Source organism: Chrysoperla carnea, chromosome 4, assembly GCF_905475395.1.
Source record: "Chrysoperla carnea chromosome 4, inChrCarn1.1, whole genome shotgun sequence".
Classification (NCBI taxonomy): Eukaryota; Metazoa; Arthropoda; class Insecta; order Neuroptera; family Chrysopidae; genus Chrysoperla; species Chrysoperla carnea.
This window is the reverse complement of record NC_058340.1, coordinates 3,693,015-3,713,023: the sequence shown is the minus strand read 5'-3', so window position 1 is coordinate 3,713,023 and position 20,009 is coordinate 3,693,015. Positions and strand designations below refer to the sequence as shown.

General features: G+C 29.2%; 2 protein-coding genes across 2 annotated transcripts in view; one reads left to right on the top strand and one right to left on the bottom strand.

The window, feature by feature from the left end:
- The window catches only part of LOC123299027 (sodium/potassium/calcium exchanger Nckx30C), a 181,065-nt gene that overhangs the window by 126,322 nt on the left and 34,734 nt on the right, over window positions 1–20,009 (bottom strand). The window lies entirely within an intron of this gene.
- LOC123299036 lies at window positions 14,501–15,758 on the top strand. Its single transcript, XM_044881175.1, has one exon. The coding sequence runs from the start codon at window positions 14,603–14,605 to the stop codon at window positions 15,752–15,754; it is 1,152 nt and encodes a 383-aa protein (XP_044737110.1). The 5' UTR covers window positions 14,501–14,602; the 3' UTR covers window positions 15,755–15,758.

The following is a 20,009-nucleotide window of genomic DNA, read 5'->3' as shown; positions in this document are numbered from 1 at the left end:
AAAATAAGAATAAAATTTTTCGATATGTGTCTTGGTTTTCGAAATATCGAAAGCTAAATAATTAAACAAAATTTTCAATTTTCGATATTTTGAAAATTGCTCCAGATATCGAAAAATTTTATTCTTACTTTTCGTCTTATATTACTAAGTTATAACGTATTTCACCATCGAAATTGAAAATATATATTTTTTTAAATTTGTGTCCCCACTACCGTGTGTCCCCACATACATCCTTAACTAGCTATAGACAGAAGAATAAAAGTTGTAGATTTTTTACTGTCAAAAACTATAACATTTACCTGAGTTTGCCTTGTAACAAATTTTTTGTTAAAAAAATGTAGTACGCTTATACTACTAGATATGTGTAACATTATATGGGTGAAAATTTTAGTTGCTTTCACAACCTTTGATTGATGAAACTCTATGACTATGTTTTATTGTGTTAAGAGTATTGTATAACACCTACTTTGGTAGATATCTAGATACTACCTACCTAATACCTATAAAAGATTTTGGTTATATTTTAAAACCACATGCTTTAATATGCTTTTATTATTATTTAATATTTTCATTAGAATTTCATTATTAATCCTCTTTTGTGATGAAAGCATCCATCATATATAAAATTTTCTTTTTTTGTGTCAGACAAGCTTTTACTTTGTTTAAAATTATTACTAGAAAAAATCCGTTGAATACTTGGTTTAAAAAAAATAGTACGATTAATAGCGAATAAGTTATCAAACATACACTTAAGCCAATTAATACAAAGATTTAAAGAAATTTTACCGACACCATAAAATTAAAGTTCTACGGATCCCCCGTAGAAGTCCAGAGAAGAAAAATACACTAAAACAAATTTTTGGTTAACCAGTGATCCTCAATTTACCACAGCCGTTGAGATCTGTCCTCGGATTATTATCGTAAATATATTTAAAAAACGTCCAAATTATGATTTAAAGATGGGATATTTTATAAATATAAAATTAAAAAATATTGAAAAAAAGTTGATAAGTTGATTTTTTTTTAGTGCATTTACGGACTGACCCAGAAGTTTTGACACTAAATTTGTTTATTCATCCATTCAATCGGAAATTGCTGGAGACCTTCAATCTGATATTGCGTATCCGGGAAATTAACCCTTTCACATTAATTTTTAAAATGATTTTTTTTATGTTTTGGTCCATATCTTTCGTTCTATTCATTCAAATTTGACGATTTCAATATCGTTGGACTACCCAGCGTTTTATCTTCAAACTCTTTTTTCAAAGTACACGCTACGATTGATAGAAAAAAAAAATTTTGTTAAACAGTCTTCTGCAAATAATTTTTTAATGGCGTCTACTTCCTCAAGAGATATGAAACTGATATTTTAACAGCGTGCTTAGAAAGTAAAAAGTGAGGTCGAGTTCGTAAATGAACAACATAGGCCAATTGAGTCTTGGATCCGTAAAACCCATCTTTTAAACCTTTAGAGATAGAACAAAAGTTTACTTGAACTTTTAATTGAAATATTTTTTCGTAAACATCACTGTTTACACGTGAGGCTGAAAATTAGGTTAGAAACACAAACTTACAGAAAAAAACTCTTTTACTTCGAACACGAAGAACTTTTTTCTATCAATCGTAGCGTGTACTTTGAGATTAATGGATTTGAAGATAAAACGCATGCGAGTCCGACGACGTCAAAATCATCAAATTTGAATGAATAGAACGTAATATATGGGTCAAAACGAAAAAAAGCCATTTAACCGAATACCCAAATCAGATTTAAGGTCTGCAAACAACCCCCTATTGAATGAGTGAATAAACAAATCGAGTATCATAACTTTTGGGCCACCCCTCTACGATTTACGTAATTGCACTAGACCATGTTTGTTATAAATTTTATCTTTTACGACATCGGACACTCAATAAAATTGTTAACATCAAATATATCATACATTCATTTTATGCATGTTGAATTAACATTTTTTTAAAACTTTTTTTGCTTCAAGTTGATCCGTTTTTTATACGGAAAAAATTAATTTTATACCATAGCACATCATATATTACCCTTTAACAAAATCAATGGATTGTATAAAGCATCGTGATAAGGTTCTCATTTATGTATAAGCAATTTTTAGTTGAAAGAAGGATTTTGTGCATATTTACATTCAGTACGTGATACTGAACCTATTTAAGGATGTATGAGCATGACAACAATGTTTGATTTAAAGGCTCAAAATTTGTTTGTAGGTAGTCTTTTACTCAAAGAATATGTGGTTAAAAATTCAGCTTAGGTAACCGTGCAAATTTTTAAGAAAAAAGTCATTAAAAATCGATATAAAATACATTGGCTCTTATGGAGGAATCTCAAAAAACGACATATTTTGGAAGTTTTTGATAATTTTCATTTGGAATGAATGAAAACAAATTTTAAAAAAAACTTTTTAATAGAAAGTAAACATATTAGCAATGAATTAGAAAAGAAAAAAACGTATGTTAAAAATTAGTGTGACAGATTTTTATGCCACGATAAGAGCTGTTACACCAAATTTTCCTGAAAATAGATAAAATTCGCAATAAAATGATCTATTACAAATTAATTTCAAAATACTTGCAATTATTAAACCCTGAGTACCCAAGCCCAAAGTATAAACCCTCGCACACCTAGTCTATATTGTTTCAATCGTTAAATAACATTGATTCCTATACAAAATTTCGAAATCCGTTTAAGTGCAGTTTTACTGTGACGGGCTCCCCACTTATTATAGATAACGTAACATTAATAATAATATCCGATGTTAATAAATTTATAATCGACTATTAGTAATGAAATCAAAGCGTTATGTTACCACTATATCTATCTATAATGATAATATAATAACTATTATCTAAGCACATATAATGGATATCAATATGAACATCAAACGTGTTTATTTACACGTAGCACCACATATCTATATCTACTACACGTATCTTCAATTAATATGCAATAGTGATCATGGTAGATATGGGCAGGTCTGTTCTCCTAGTATTGTAACAACTAATACCACCTTATAGTTGGTTAAATAAATTATTTGGTTATATTACTTACTACAGGATTGGCTAGAAGTCATTCAAAAATTTTTGCCAAAAATAAAGTATTACAAATCAAATTTTTGACCACAACTACAAAATAATTTTGATTCTCGTCAATAACAAATTTTTGGAAAAAAAACCCTATTTTTAACCCCCAAACTTAAAAAAGGGGGTTGTCTGCCTGTGGAATCGTAGCGTCTAAAGGGATTTTTATTTTTTTATTTCGTTTGAAAGATAATTTAATGGAGAGGTGTTTTTAGCTATTTCAAGTTCGAATTTTTCTCTTTCTTTCTGGTTCCGTACCCGAAAAAACTAAAAAAATTGGTGATGATCTTCACAATCGATTCAGTTTGAGTGCGCGTTTAAGATTCCGTACCGGAAAAATTTATCGAGGATTTTTTAAATTTTGTAAATTTCACTTGTCTTTCAAATCACGAATTAAAAAGTATGCATAATTGTTCAAAATATAAAGTCATATAGTTTTCATATCAAATTTTTGACTAGAACCAAAAAATAATCTTTATTTTCGTCAATAATGAATTTTCGGAAAAAATCGTAACCTTATTTTTTTTTAACGCTTAAATATCGAAAACGATGAGTTTTAGTGAAAATTGTCACGAGTCAAAATATATTAAAAATCATCCAAATTATAAATTCTAATGGCTTTTAATTAAAATTTTTGACGGAAACAACAAAATAATCTATATTTTCGTCAAAAACGAGTTGACGGCGAAACGAAAAAGGCGAGGTTAGGTAAAAAATATTAAGAATTGTCCAAAATATGAAATCCAACAGACATTTAATGTTAAATAAAAAGAATGTGGTGTCCGGAAGTAGGGCACATATGTCCCACCCTAAGCGAGTATATCGAAAAACGCATGTATATGACTTTGTTAAATTCACTCAGATAAACATTTTCCACAGGCTCCTATAAAAATCAATTGACGAGTAGAAAATTCCAAGGTCAAATGATTCATATCCTACAGCACATATCAATCTTGCAAATGGCAGACAAAAAGAATCATGGACATTTCGCTTCATTATCGGTCCATGACCATACTAGTGTAGTCCTGTATACATTTCAATATTATGTATATGTAATACACATCCCTACACTTATTTATTCATCTAATCCCAATTATACAAACATTTAATTAATTTAGTAGATTATACAAACAATTAGTAATAATTATGTTTCTGTCCATTAATGACCAACAATTTTCTAGTCTCGTCATTAACCGAATAATTAGGAGCATTTAGAATTATTTTCAAACTTTCTTATGGAGTTTCACTTCCGAATACGATAGCATAAATGTTACAAAAATTATTAATCAATTTTTATGTTAAAGCAATGTATGAGTACCAAGGCAACTTTAAATACAAAGCTTCATTTTTTTAAAATAATAAGTTGGACTAAATCTAAATCAATTTTAAAAATTTTAGATTGTACTAATAAATGACTTCAAAAGTAAGCATATTTGACATTGGTTTTATGGTAAAACAGTAGATGGATAATCTACATTTTCATAGATTTTTCCAAAACTACTTGTTGGAAATTAAAAAACAAACTATTTAAATTAAAGTTAAAACCTTAATAAATTATTGAAAACCAGAAAAACCCGCTGTGTCTGACTGATTAAGAATGTATGAACACGGTAGTGGGAACACAAATTTAAAAACATTTTTTTCAATTTTGATGGTGAATTATGTTATAACTTGACAATATAAGATGAAAAGTCAGATTGAAAATTTTCGATATCTAATCTTTCGATATTTCAAAAAACAAGGCAGGTATCGAAAAATTTTATATTTATCTACCGTCTACATCGATGAAGTTATAACAAAATTGATTATTAAAGTTGAACATAATGTAAAAATATTTTCAACCCTAAATCTAAAATTGCCTTGATGCTTGTACTACCTACCTTAACAAATCGGCAAAAATAAACTGTTTTTTACCCAAATATCGCGATAAAAAATACAAAATGCTTGTAACATTTAATTGGCTATAATTTTGTCCATATTCACCCATTTTTACATGAAAAATGCGATAATGTCCTATTTATTTCTTTCATAAGGGGCAATTCATAAATTACGTCAGACGTTATGGGGGGGGTAGGAGGGTAAAGAAGAAGTCAAAAACTTCGTGACACCACACCAAAATGTAAAATTTTAAAAAGTGGAAATTATATTTAATTTTTATAAAAATAAAGTCATATTTCTATATCTATTGTAAATTGTCTTCCTATTCCGAATCTGTTGAGATGAAAACGAATGCAATACGTAACGAAAAGTTAAAACCGTAAATTTTTATGTCAAAAGATATACCAGTTTGAAACAAAATTATGAAATTACAATCTTTTTACCGGAAGAATAATTTCTTCTTTTGTTTGCATTTGCAAATTAAAAATAGGAATTATCGGATACATACATTGAATATACTGAGTATTACATGAATAGAAAATACTGAGTAGGAAAATTTATTTAATTCAGAAAAACTTTGAAATAAATCTTACTGTCAAATATGGTAATCATTGTTACATATAGAATTGAAAAAAATCTATAATCACAGTTTTTTTTTCTTTTATCAGTATATTTATTTTCAATCGTATGATTTGTGTGTGTACTCATGTAATTTTACCTCTGTATATAGACTTCGACCTTATAAACACTCAATGTGAAAATTTTCACATCGCAGTCGGCGATTTAGTAACAATCATTAACGTATGTGGAATGTTGTTAAACTTAATGATCATAATATAAAACTAAGGATTTAGGTTTTATTATACTATGTATATATGAAATATACATAGTATATTAAGTTTAGTCCCAAGTTTGTAACGCTTAAAAATAATGATGCTAGGAAAAAAATTTTGTCATAGGTATTCATAAAATCACCTAATTAGTCCATTTCCGCTTGTCCGTCCGTCTGAGGACACGATAACTCAAAAACGAAAAAAGATATCGAGCTGAAATTTTTACAGCGTACTCAGGACGTAAACAGTGAGGTCAAGTTCGTAAATGAGCATCATAGGTCAATTGGGTCTTGGGCCCGTAGGACCCGTCTTGTAAACCGTTAGAGATAGAACAAAAGTTTAAATGTAAAAAATGTTCCTTATCAAAAATTAAACAACTTTTGTTTGAAACATTTTTTCGTAAACATCTGTTTACCCGTGAGGGCGCCAATTAGGCGGAATTTTTATGTACTATATGTACTATACTTGATTATCAGTTATGTATGTGTCACATGTTTGTTGTGTAATTGATAAAGAAATCAACACTGACTATGCATGGTATTTCAACAATTAACTCAGTCAATCACAAACCTTGAAAAGCATTCGGAGCTGTATATAGGAGTTACATCAGAAAGAATTGAATATTTATATTCAGCTAAAAAACTATGATGTGTCAAACCATTTTTTTTAAGTTTAAAATATAAATTATTTTTACAGAACATTAACTTTTTTCAATTACGAGGTGAACTCGTGGTGTTACATTAATTTTTTTTTTTTTTTTTTGATGACTTGGCTAATGTGTTAATATTAAAAGACTTTGTAAGTATATTATTAGAGAAAGATAATTATATTTTGTGATGTGTTTTTGTTAGTGTAACACTAAAAGTATAACATTTTAAGATCCAAAAAAACGCATACCGTTGCACAGTGGAGTATTTATACCAAATTTCCGGACAAAAGTCAGAAAACTCAATTCTTTTGTTTAGCATTGAAAGTTGTTTTTTGGTGTAGTTTAGTGTAGATAATCATTCCATCATAAACAGGTTACTTGAGCTACAATAACCTCGCCCCCCGTCTTTGTAATCGCAATCTACCTGCTTTAACGAATGCATGTTTTTATAGTTCTTGCTCTCCATTTACCGTGTCATTCAATTTACTTTACTGTTTTTGTTAGTGCAATTAATTAAGGATTTTTTTTAATCGAAAACGCAGGTTTGTGCTTTATTCATTAATATTTAATGTAAATATTTTTATTAATATAATTCAATATTTGTGATTCATATTTGCTGTTAAAAAAGGTAACTTTAATCTTGCGCGAAGTTGTGCTTTTTCTTTAAAGACTGGGATAAGAATAGAGATTAAGATAGCTTAAGTTAAAAGTCAAAAAAGAAGCAAGAAGTTTTCCAGTGAAAATTTATAACATATAATTGCATAATTATTTAGCTTTCGATATTTTGGAAACCAAGGCAGATATCGCAAAAATTTATTGAAATTAAAACCAAAGTTGAAAATAAGGTAGAAATAATTTCAATCACAAGTTTAAACTTGTTTGCACCAACATATGTATGATAAACATTGCAACCAGATCAAATGTTGTCAAGAACGTGAATAACTTCAATTTGCTCTAGTACTAAAACTTATTTATCTGCAAATAGCGTAAAAATGATGTAAAAAATTTAATTACATAATACGCTATCGTACTTATATTAAGTAAATGTATGTAATAAAACATTTATATAAATGTTTTAACCCCATAACAAACAGAAGCAAACAAACCATATGTAATTTACTTTATTTAAAAGTTATAAAATTAATTCTCATGAATAACTTTCTTCTTTCAACGTAAGATACATTTTCCCTAGGCATTGTAACATATTTTAAATGAAAATAATAAACGAAAAAAAATTATTAAAACCGCTAAATATGATTTTCATTTGAAACATAACAAAAATATTTTTCCGCTAATGTGAATAAGAAAATAAGAAAAATTGTGTATTTATGATAATTTAATATTCTTACCAAAATGTCATTACAAAAAAAAACAAACAAACAAAATGGTATGCAGATATAAAAAAAATGTAAAAATTGAATTAAATACAAGTTCTAAACTAAAAAAAAATTATACTTGGCATATAATATTTAAAATTTTGTAAATATACGGTGTACAAACTGAAAATATTCATTTTTAACCGACTTCAAACATAAAAGGAGGAGGTTATCAATTCGACAGCATTTTATTATACCATGTATATATGAAATATACATAGTATATAACGTTTAGTTCCAAGTTTGTAACGCTTAAAAATATTGATGCTACGAAAAAAATTTTGGTATAGGTAAATCGATCCGAAATATCGTTTCTTTCGAAAATTACTCGGCCAAATAACTTTTTCGATTTTTTCGAATTTTTCTAAGGGGTACGTACCCCTTGAAAAAATTGCAAAAAATCGATACAAATTTATCGTCACCAATTTTGATAAAACTCTGTATACAAGGTAATTTTGACCCAAAAAATTCAAAAATCGGTTGCATTTAACGATTTGGCGAATAATTCTCGAGATAATACGGGAAATCGATCCGAAATATCGTTTTTTTCGAAAATTACTCGGCCAATCGCCAAATAAACTCGATTTTTTAATTTTTTGGGTCAAAATTATCTTATAAACTGAGTTTCATCAAATTCCGAAATAAATAATTTTTTACGATTTTTTTGAATTTTTCTAAGGGGTACCCCTTGAAAAAATTGCAAAAAAAACGATACAAATTTATCGTCTCCAATTTCCATAAAACTCTGTATATAAGGTAATTTTGACCCAAAAAATACAAAAATCGGTTTCATTTAACGATTGGGCGAATAATTCTCGAGATAATAGCGGAAATCGATCCGAAATATCGTTTCTTTCGAAAATTATTCGACCAATCGCCAAATAAACTCGATTTTTGAACTTCTTGGGTCAAAATTACCTTATAAACTGAGTTTCATTAAATTCCGAAACAAATAATTTTTTACGATTTTTTCGAATTTTTCTAAGGATTCATAAGGTCATTTGGGTCTTTGCTGCGTAGGACCTATTTTGTAAACCGCTAGAGATAGAACAAAAATTTAAATGTAAAAAATGTTCCTTATAAAATATTAAACAACATTTTTTCGTAAACATCACTGTTTACCCGTGAGAGCACAAAATTGTATAGTATGTATATTATGGTTATATCAGTTATAGTATCAGACAGAGTAATCAACACTGTCCATACATAGTATTTCGACAATTAACTCAGTCAATTGTTTGTTTTCTCTTGTTTTTATTTTTATTTTTTTTTGATGATTTGATGATTTTTTATCTATTTGAAAGCTGGTACTTCCCGTGTTGTCCCATTTCAATTTGGTCCAGTTCTGACAACGGCATCCATGAGAAAACCATAAAAGTCTTAAATTTGCATTAAGTATGCATGACAAGAGGACAAATAACGCAATATCACACCAACCAATTTCGATGATTCTTTTTTTAGTGACAAATTAGTTAGTGTTTTTCAGATTCACTAAAAATCACAAAATAAAATAAGTTACAAATCTGAAAGTTGAAAAATCATAAAGTTGAAAATAAGGTACAAATCTGAACTTGTCTTGGAGCGCGTACTACCTTAATAGTTTGTGGTGGTTTAATATTCTTGGGATATTTTGTTTATAGTCGTGACATCATGTTTAAAATGTGCATAAACGGTCCTAATCAATATCAATGTCCAATTAATATACTATGTATTTACAAAAAAAATAAGTCAAAACAATGTTTCGTTTACAAAGTATGATTATTATAATATTCAACAAATGTCGTACACACGAAATGTATGACCTTATTTGAAAATGTTAAATTAGATTATTATATTATCAACATTGTATCAAGTAAAATGTGACCTAACATTTTACTGTATGGTACCAAACATTACCGGTAATTTCCTTAAATACAGAGTAGGTACTCATAATAAAATAAAATTATACCGACATATATTTAAATTGAACGTTATTTTTTAGCGAATTTCCGAAGGAAATGAAGCTATTGCTTTTGTACTGATGATGGAATATTGAAAAAATTTCTTCAAATGTTCATCGACCCTACCAAATAGATGCCAAAAATACGTTTATGGGTTTGTAAACTCTCTATCGGTCGCAATTTAAATCTGATTTGAATAAAAAAATTTTATAAAAAATACTTTTTGAGGGACAAGCTTTTATCGTACTAAAAAGTTGCAAATAATTTTATCTATGAGTCACTCATACCCGACTATTTGTAAAAGCTTGAGGGATTCAATTTAAAATTAGAAAAAAATGAATCTAAACGCCTCATCTACTACACATGGCTAATTATTTTTCGATTCATTCTTGATATTAAGCGCCTCAAGCTTTTACATGATTATTATAGTCGAGTATTATTGACTCATAGATAAAATTGTTTTCTACTTTTAACTACAATAAAAGCTTGTCCCTTAAAAAGTATTTTTTATTAAAATTTAAGATTAAAAAAAATGTATATATATCAACTATTGTGGAAACGATGAGAAAATCAGGATGCCACAACCTTACCATACATTTTCATCCAAACTAAATGTGCATGAAAAATTTCAGTTCAATCGGAAACCGGGAGGTGGATCAAATTTTACTTGCAAGATTTGTTTACGGACAGACAACAAGACAGGTGAAATTAAATAAAAGTTTGTAAAAATTGGTATCAAGAAGGGTTTTGGTATTTGAAAGGTCAAGAGAAAAATCGACAGATAAACAAGGGGTGCTGTATGCGCAAAGTCCAAAATTTTAAATTTTTGAATTTTTTGATCAGTTTTAAGCACTCTTGTAATGTTTTGCTCTAGACGCTTAGTTTTCGAAATAAAAATTCATGAAAAATGCAATATTCGATTCTAAGAAAAATGTGTTTTTTCAATCTCTGAGGGAATTCGCTTAGCTAATGCAGCTCCTGCGTTAACGAATTTGTTTTTAATTTGCAAAAATAATATTAAACTTATCTGATTCAAAATTCACAAAATTAAAACATGTCAGAATAAAACTGATTCTTTACCATTTCTTTCATTATCAACATAACATATGTACGTACAATATTTCGTCTTTTTTCCCTTCGATTACTGGATTATTTCTAATTGAGGATGTATGAGCTCCAAGGCAATTTTAAATAAAAAGCTTGATTTTTTTTTATTTGAAGTTGGACTAGGTTTAGGTTAGGCTATATTGGCTGTCCACGAAGGACACACTTAGGCTATAGAGAGTATTGTGATCCCATATATGTGTTTTACCACCTTTTCCGCTGATAATGACATTTATCAGCTCCTCAATTATTTTGAGAGGCTGAATGCACCTCTTTCATGCATATACCTTGCACCACGCCAGCCCATCACAACTATTAATTAAATGAATTTTTGTTGTGACGGCGGGGAATCGAACCCGCTACCCTAAGCATACCGCGGACGGAATTGGTTACGCTTTAGCCAACTGAGCTACTAGGGTTAACAACATAACCAAACCTGGACAAAGTCTAAATCAATGCTAAAAATTTTAGAGGGGGCGAACTCCGTCATGATTTTGAACGAATTTCCTCTAGAAATTAAATAGAAAATAATCTAAAAAATAAAAATATATTCGATATTACATTTATTCGATTAAATAAAAATATTCACTTACAATTTTGATATACACGAAAACATTATTAGCGGAAAAAGGGAGTAACGTTACGGACAACAAACATCGAACATAGCACAATCATGCCATGTAGACAACATAGACGAAGACCAAGCAGTAAAATGCACAGTAAACAGCAAACAGCAGCCAGCAGTCGCATCTAATTTATCTCATGTGTCATTTATAACAACATTATGATAATAATATTATTTACTTTATACTCTATGGAGATGGAGATGCTGTTGATGATGATGACGAAGACGAACTCAATATTTGCCTCATCATAACATATTTTTGTTTGACCTACATATAAACATCACATCATCCATCTATCTACACACCATCTCCTCCACAATAGAGGAGCATTCCCCATTATGTGGGTGTTTTGGACAAATAAAAGGAATAACTATAAAGCTTTTATCAAATATAAAGTTCTGTTACAGTAGTACAGTGGAGTATTTATACTAAATTTCCGAACAAATGTCAGAAAACTCAACTCTTTTGTTTTGCATTAAAAGTTGTTTTTTGGTGTAGCAACTTGAGTTTTCCTTAACCGCACCCCCCGCCTGTTTTCTAATCCGCAACCTACCTGTTCTTACGGATGTATGTTATTATTGTTGTTTCTCTCGATTTACCGTGTCATTCAATTTACGTTTACTTCGTTTGTTAATGCAATAAAGTAAGAATTTTTTTTTATATTGAAGGCGAAGGTTTGTGCTTTATTTATAAGTATTTACTGTTAATGTTTCTATTAATATAATTAAATATTTGTGATTCATATTTGCTGTTAAAAAAGTAACTGTTTTTTTCATTAAATTTATCAAACGCCTTTTGTTTTTGTGCCCCTTTTTGCTCGGTAAAATTTACTGTAACAGGGCAAAGTTTAAGTATTCTATAACATGTTTATGAAAAAAATATTGCGCGACCTTGCGTCTTCAAAAAAAAAACTTTTCCAAAATAAATTAAAATGCACTAAAAAGTAAAAAAATAACGATAATATAATGTAGTTAAAATTATTGTTATTTTTGGAGTCGGTGTCATCCAAGGAAACAGCTCTGACAGAACAGTTTTCTACATTAGCTTGGCTGACACCGACTCCAAAAATAACAAGAATTTTAACTACATTATAATATCGTTATTTTTTTACTTTTTAGTGCATTTTAATTTATTTTGGAAAAGTTTTTCTTTTGAAGGCGGTTTTCTTTTTGTTAAAAGTTTTTTTTTAATGCTTATAACTTCTTCGTTTTTTATTCAATTTTAATTTCACTTTCAAATTTTTTCATGGTATCAAGTCTAGTTTAACATTTTTATGCGCAATATAACAAATTTAACATACCATGGGCAACTACCGTATTACCCATGTTGTTTGCCCAAAAAAGCTGCACCACTATAGTTATCAACATAGTGGAAATAAATAAAACAGATGAACAGATAAACATATAGCAAAAAAAAAATCAACAAACTACTTACACTATCCAAACATACATACATACATACATACACATGATTAAACAATGAGAACTTTAGCTAGATTGTTGTTACAGAAACCAGAGACTTTTGTTGCTACAGTTATGTTTTTGTAATTCTTCCTCTACAACAACCATAGTTGTTCATTCCTTTTGAATTATTGTGTACAATGCATGTTTACATTTATTTTGTAATACTTGTATTGATTATAAAGCGTATAATTTGCAAGGTGATAGAACTGAAATGAATCCCGGAAAAAAATATAACCTAATAGATAAGAATGTTTAGATACAGTAGAATGTGAAAAAGGTTATTCGCACCGTGTCATCGATTTCCGGTATTATCTCGAGAATTATTCGCCCAATCGTTAAATGAAACCGATTTTTGTATTTTTTGGGACAAAATTACCTTATATACAGAGTTTTATCGAAATTGGAGACGATAAATTTGTATCGATTTTTTGCAATTTTTTCAAGGGGTACCCCTTAGAAAAATTCGAAAAAATCGTAAAAAATTATTTGTTTCGGAATTTGATGAAACTCAGTTTATAAGGTAACTTTGACCCAAGAAATTCAAAAATCGAGTTTATTTGGCGATTGGCCGAGTAATTTTCGAAAAAAACGATATTTCGGATCGATTTCCGGTATTATCTCGAGAATTATTCGCCAAATCGTTAAATGAAAGCGATTTTTGTATTTTTTGGGTCGAAATTACCTTGTATAAAGAGTTTTATCGAAATTGGAGACGATAAATTTGTATCGATTTTTTGCAATTTTTTCAAGGGGTACCCCTTAGAAAAATTCGAAAAAATCGCAAAAAATTATTTTTTTCGGAATTTGATGAAACTCAGTTTATAAGGTAATTTTGACCCAAGAAATTCAAAAATCGAGTTTATTTGGCGATTGGCCGAGTAATTTTTGAAAAAAACGATATTTCCGATCGATTTCCGGTATTATCTCGAGAATTATTCGCCCAATCGTTAAATGAAACCGATTTTTGTATTTTTTAGGTCAAAATTACCTTATATATAGAGTTTTATCGAAATTGGATACGATAAATTTGTATCGATTTTTTGCAATTTTTTCAAGGGGTACCCCTTAGAAAGGGGTACCCACTCCCTTAAAGAATGAAATAAAAAAAAATGCCACAGTAAACTTTTGTATCAAACCATGAGCACATACATATATCAATTTGAAAATTTCTAACTTAAAAAATGACAAAGTTTCATATAAACTTTCAACTGAAATATGAATAGGAAGAACATGGTGTTCCTGAGAGGAAAGAAAAAATTAAGTGGATATTTTATAGAGTCGTAACTCTGTATCAAATGTTCTTTCTAAGATATTTGATTTTATAAGAAAATCTATGTAAATTATTATCACTTCCATAGTGATATAATTGTTTACTTTTGTTTCAATTGACATACCTGAACTAAAGATTTTTATAATTTATATTGTGTTAGAATCATAAACGTTTATTAGTGGACATTCTATTAAATAACGTTGTAATTTAATTTATTCCTTTCAGGTATGTTTTTGTTTGTAAATTTAGTGTAATTCCTTTATATAATTTTGTCAATATATTCCTTTCAGGATTAAATACAATCTCGTTATTTATTCAATAAATTAATAACTTACAAATTAAATTACAATCATTTAAGATGGAAAAATTGTTTGTCCACTTAATAAGAAGAAGCGATGAATATTTTGAATTAGCTGGACTATCCGAAGATAAGCGGTTATGGTTTAGCTTACCAGATGAACATAAAAATTTATATGAACATAAGGTATTATCATCAAAAACCACCATTAAAAGTGCAATTGCTGCTATTAAACCGATTAATGGTTTCCGAAAAATTGGCATTAAATTAGATGAGGATTTGAAAAAAGAATATTTTGATGAAGATGGAAACCTTAGCTACAAAAACTATCCGTTACAGGAATCTGTAGTTTTTTTTGATGTGAGTGAAAAACTCCAAGAAGAAAATTTTTTAATTAAAAGAATCAAGGAATTAGAATTAAAATTAAATGACAAAGATGAGATAAAATTGCAAAATATAGAAAAGAAGTTTGTTCTTGATAAATATGACAAAACACAAAACCCTTCTGAGTGGTTTTCTAAATTTGAAAGTGAATGTGACCGAAATAAAATAAAAAGTGGTACCCAGATGATTGAAGCTTTACGATTTTTTGTCGCTGGATCGGCCAAACACTGGTATGAAGGAAATTTGAAAAAATTTGGTCTAACTAATTGGTCTGAATGGCGAAATTCATTTTTTTCCATTTTTATTGACAAAGGTTGGACAGCTGTCAGAAAAGCATATACCTATAAATACTTAGGCGGCTCATTGATCGATTACGCTTTAACAAAAGAAAATTTATGTTTAGAAGTAGAAAGTGATAGTACTATGAGTTCCAGAATAAACTTGATTGTAATGGGTTTACCATCTCAAGTTCAAGATGAGCTAGATCGCGAAGACATTAACACTATAAAAAAATTATACAATGAACTCCGAAAGCTAGATGGTCAATATAATAAACGTTCGAAAGAAAATAAACCATATGATAATCGGCATGAAAAAACAAAATTAGGAGAATCGACTAAAAAGAAACAAATTGATATACCCTTGAAAAAACCATGCTACATGTGTGAAGCTCTTGGTTGGAAAAATCGATTTCATCCCTCTAACGAATGCCGAAATAAAATACTGTACGCTCAGAAAAAAGAATCTAATTTAATTGAAACGAAATCTGATTCAGAAAATGAGGCTGAAATGATGAAAATGGAAATTGACCGAAATTCTTTAAACTAGAGAGCCCGGATAATTTGATTCCATTAATTCATATAAACGTAATTATTGATGATAAAATGAAAATAAAAGCAGTGTATGACTCAGGATCTAACGTGAGTCTAATTAATCAAAGAGTTGTAGATGTATTAAAAACAAGTTTGTTAAAGCATAACACTGCATTCAAGACAATTAATGGTTTCAATTTTAGTTCGGCCCGGGCAAACATAAAGCTTAAAATTGGAAATATTACAAACAATTTGAATACTTTTGTAGTTAAAAATTCAGAATTTTCTTATGACCTGTTACTAGGTTTAGATGCTATTAAAAAATTTAAACTAATTCAAGACGAGAATTTAAACATATACCAAAAACCTAAAAATGATGAGATGCTCCAAATAAGAAGTAATCAAAATCAGAAGAAATCTTGTGAAATTTCTAACAAAATAATTACAAATGAAAATAAAGAAGATAAAGAAAATGTAAAGAAAGAAGATAATATAGATGTAAAGAAAGAAGATAATAAAGATGTCAATAAAGAAGATAATAGAGATGTAAAGAGAGAAGATAATAGAGATGTAAAGAAAGAAGATAATAAAGATGTTAAAAATTTTAATAAAGAAGGTAAAATCAATGAAAATGAAAAAGAAGAGAAAAACACTGAAAATATTAGAATTTACCATCAAGAAGAAACTAATGAAAATCAGTTCAAACCTAAATTAGATCACATAGATGGATATGAAAAAAAAGTAGAACTTTTAAATATTATTGAAAATCACAAGAAAATTTTTGCCAAAAATAAATTTGATGTCGGTAAAGTAAAGTCTAGAGAGGCCGAAATAAAGTTAATGAGAGATGAATATGTTACGGCCCGCCCTTATAAATGTTCTATACCAGATGAACGTGAAATCAAAGATCAAGTACAGAAGTTACTAGCATCCGATCTAATAGAGGAATCTGATTCACCGTTCGCATCACCGGTAACACTCGCATATAAAAAAGAAGATGGAAGAAAATCAAGGCTTTGCATCGATTTTAGAAACTTAAATAAAATAACTATCCCAGAGTGCTACCCATTTCCAACAATAAATGATATAACGGAAAAAGTTTCGAAATGTAAATACTTTACTGTTGTTGATATAAACTCCGCTTTTTGGTGTATTAGGTTAAAAGAAAAGGACCGTGAGAAAACTTCTTTCGTTACAAAGTACGGGAAATTTATGTTCAAAGTATTACCTTTTGGATTGAAAAATGCTCCTGCAATCTTTCAACGCATACTTTCAAATATTATAAGACGAAATAACCTAGATGAGTTTTGCGTCAACTACATGGATGACTGTCTTATTTTCTCACGCAATTGGAAAGATCACATGCAACATATCTCAAGATTTCTTGAAGTAATAGGAGAAGAAGGATTTAAATTAAAGCTCGAAAAGTGTAAATTTGCAGCCCAATCGGTTAAGTATCTTGGCCATTACATTGAAGAAAATAAAATATCACCAGCACAAGAAAATTTAAAGGCAATAAAAAATTTGAAAAGACCTACAGATAAATCTGGGGTTCGAAGTGTTCTAGGAACAATAAATTACTTTATAAAATATATCGATCATAGTGCTCAAAAATTTGAGCCCCTTCACAGATTGCTGAAAAAAAATACTGAATTTATTTGGACGGAAGAATGTGAACGCAGCTTCTCCATGATCAAAGAATATCTGTGTTCCCGTCCAATTTTATCAATTTATGATGTCGAAAAAGATGTTTACATTGACACAGACGCTAGTCAAAAAGGACTTGGAGCGACTTTGAGGTAACCACAGTCAGATGGTCTATTACACCCTGTAGCTTATTTTTCTAGAAAACTGTCAGAAAGAGAAAAGAAAATGGAAACGATTCATTTAGAATGCAAGGCGATAAAAGAAGCCATTAAATACTGGAAATACTATCTTATTGGACGAAAGTTTTTCGTTTGTAGTGACCATAAACCATTGGAAAATTTAAGAACAAAGTCACGAACTGATGAGATTCTTGGCGATCTGGTCCACTACTTGTCACAATTTAATTTCCAGATAATATATAAAAAAGGAAAAGAAAATATTATCGCTGATTTACTATCACGGCAACCAGTTTTAGAATATTTCGAAAATGAAGATGTCATTCAAGTGGTCAATTTAATAGAATTGTCTGAAATAAAGAGGGATCAATATGAAAATCAAAGAGAACTTACAACTGCAAAGGGAACTGAGCGTAGACACGATATTATATTTAAGATGTTAAAAGGAAGAAAGCGGATTTTTGTATCGGAAAAGTTAGGCGTTGAAATAATTAACAAGTTGCACAATCACTATGGTCACATTGGTGTTGCACAAATGAGAAACAAAATACGACAACACTACTATTTCAGAAATTTAGATAAACTTATCATTGACTTTTGTAAAGGCTGTGTGACATGTAGGCAAAGTAAAACTCGCCGAGGAAGATTGATTGGAAAATTGTCAAGAATTGGACCTGCAACAGAACCCTATGAAATATTGTCCATAGATACAGTGGGTGGTTTTGCCGGAAATAAGTCTATAAAGAAATTTATGCACATACTAGTGGATCATTTTAGCAGGTATGCTTGGATTTCTACTACAAAAAGCCAATGCGCAAAAGATTTTATAAATCTTATACATCCGATCGCTAAAAATAATAAAATAAAGTTGATTCTTGCCGATCAATATACTGGACTAAATTCCGTAGAACTCAAAAATTACCTAAATAGAAGAGGTATCCAACTTGTTTTTACAAGCATAGATTGTGCAAGTTCAAATGGTCTCAACGAACGTTTAAATCAAACTCTAGTTAATAGAATTAGGTGTAAAATTATTGATGGAGATAAACGAGCATGGCCTACGATTGCTGCTGAATGTGTTGAAAATTATAACTCAACGATTCATAGCTCTACTAACTATGAGCCACAATATCTGCTCCTAGGCAAGAAATCAAACATTTCGCCAATATATGAACCACCTAGTGATTTAGCTGAAGACCGCCAGCAAGCTTTCATTAATTCATCCAGAAGTTTTATGGAAAATAAAAAAAGAGTTGACAAAAATCGAACAACTTTTCAATTTGAAATTGGAGATCTTGTGTACGTAGAGAATGGGAACAAATTAAATCGCAATAAAATGGACAAAGTTCGCCTTGGGCCTTTTAAAATATTAAGCCGGATTTCATCTTCGTTTTATGAAGTTGATTGTGGCAAGAAAAGAAGTGAATCAAATTATTTTCATAGCAGTAAGCTGTCACCTTTTACTTCGCAAAAAAATGACTTCGGGGGGGAAGGTGTAAATTATTATCACTTCCATAGTGATATAATTGTTTACTTTTGTTTCAATTGACATACCTGAACTAAAGATTTTTATAATTTATATTGTGTTAGAATCATAAACGTTTATTAGTGGACATTCTATTAAATAACGTTGTAATTTAATTTATTCCTTTCAGGTATGTTTTTGTTTGTAAATTTAGTGTAATTCCTTTATATAATTTTGTCAATATATTCCTTTCAGGATTAAATACAATCTCGTTATTTATTCAATAAATTAATAACTTACATCTATTATTTAGATTTTCCTTTAGAAATCATTTAAAAGTAATTCAAATTTCTAACTTCAATGATTTTATCCTCGACTTTTTCTGCTGGTTTGAATTTTAAGTATAACCAAATTTTTCGCACAACGATAAAATATAGTTTTAGATTTTCAATTTATAAAGAAGCATTCCTAACATACCACTTGTGAGAAGAATAATTTGAATTCTCTTTTGTAAATATTGATTACATGAAGTAAAAAGAAACATTATTGCATATTATTTCAAACGTTGATCTATATTTTTCTATACAATTATTTACATGAATTTTCCATATACAAAATTTCATCCCCTTTTTCACCACCCTTTCTTAGTGCTCACTTACGTCATTTAAGGAACGTGTGTACAAAATTTCATGCTTCTAGACCGAGCGGTGTCCATCTGTGTGTTAATCGATCAGTCAGTTTCCATTTTTAAATATACAGATAAACCACTCGATCGTGAATGACTTTTTTTTACACCTTCATACGAACAAATTGCGCCTGGAGCTATAAAAATTGGAGGTAAACTATTATATTTACCTTTCGATCATTTTTCAGTTGTATTACCTCGATTATTACTAATCATGAATTATCTATCTATCAAATATGTAGTAAAATTTTAGTTCTCATTTACACCAGTAAAAGGTAAGTTATGTTTTCAAAATTAA

Bases quoted from the DNA above. Each gene is read 5' to 3' on its own strand.
- LOC123299036 (XM_044881175.1), top strand. From the start codon at position 14,603: ATGGAAAAATTGTTTGTCCACTTAATAAGAAGAAGCGATGAATATTTT.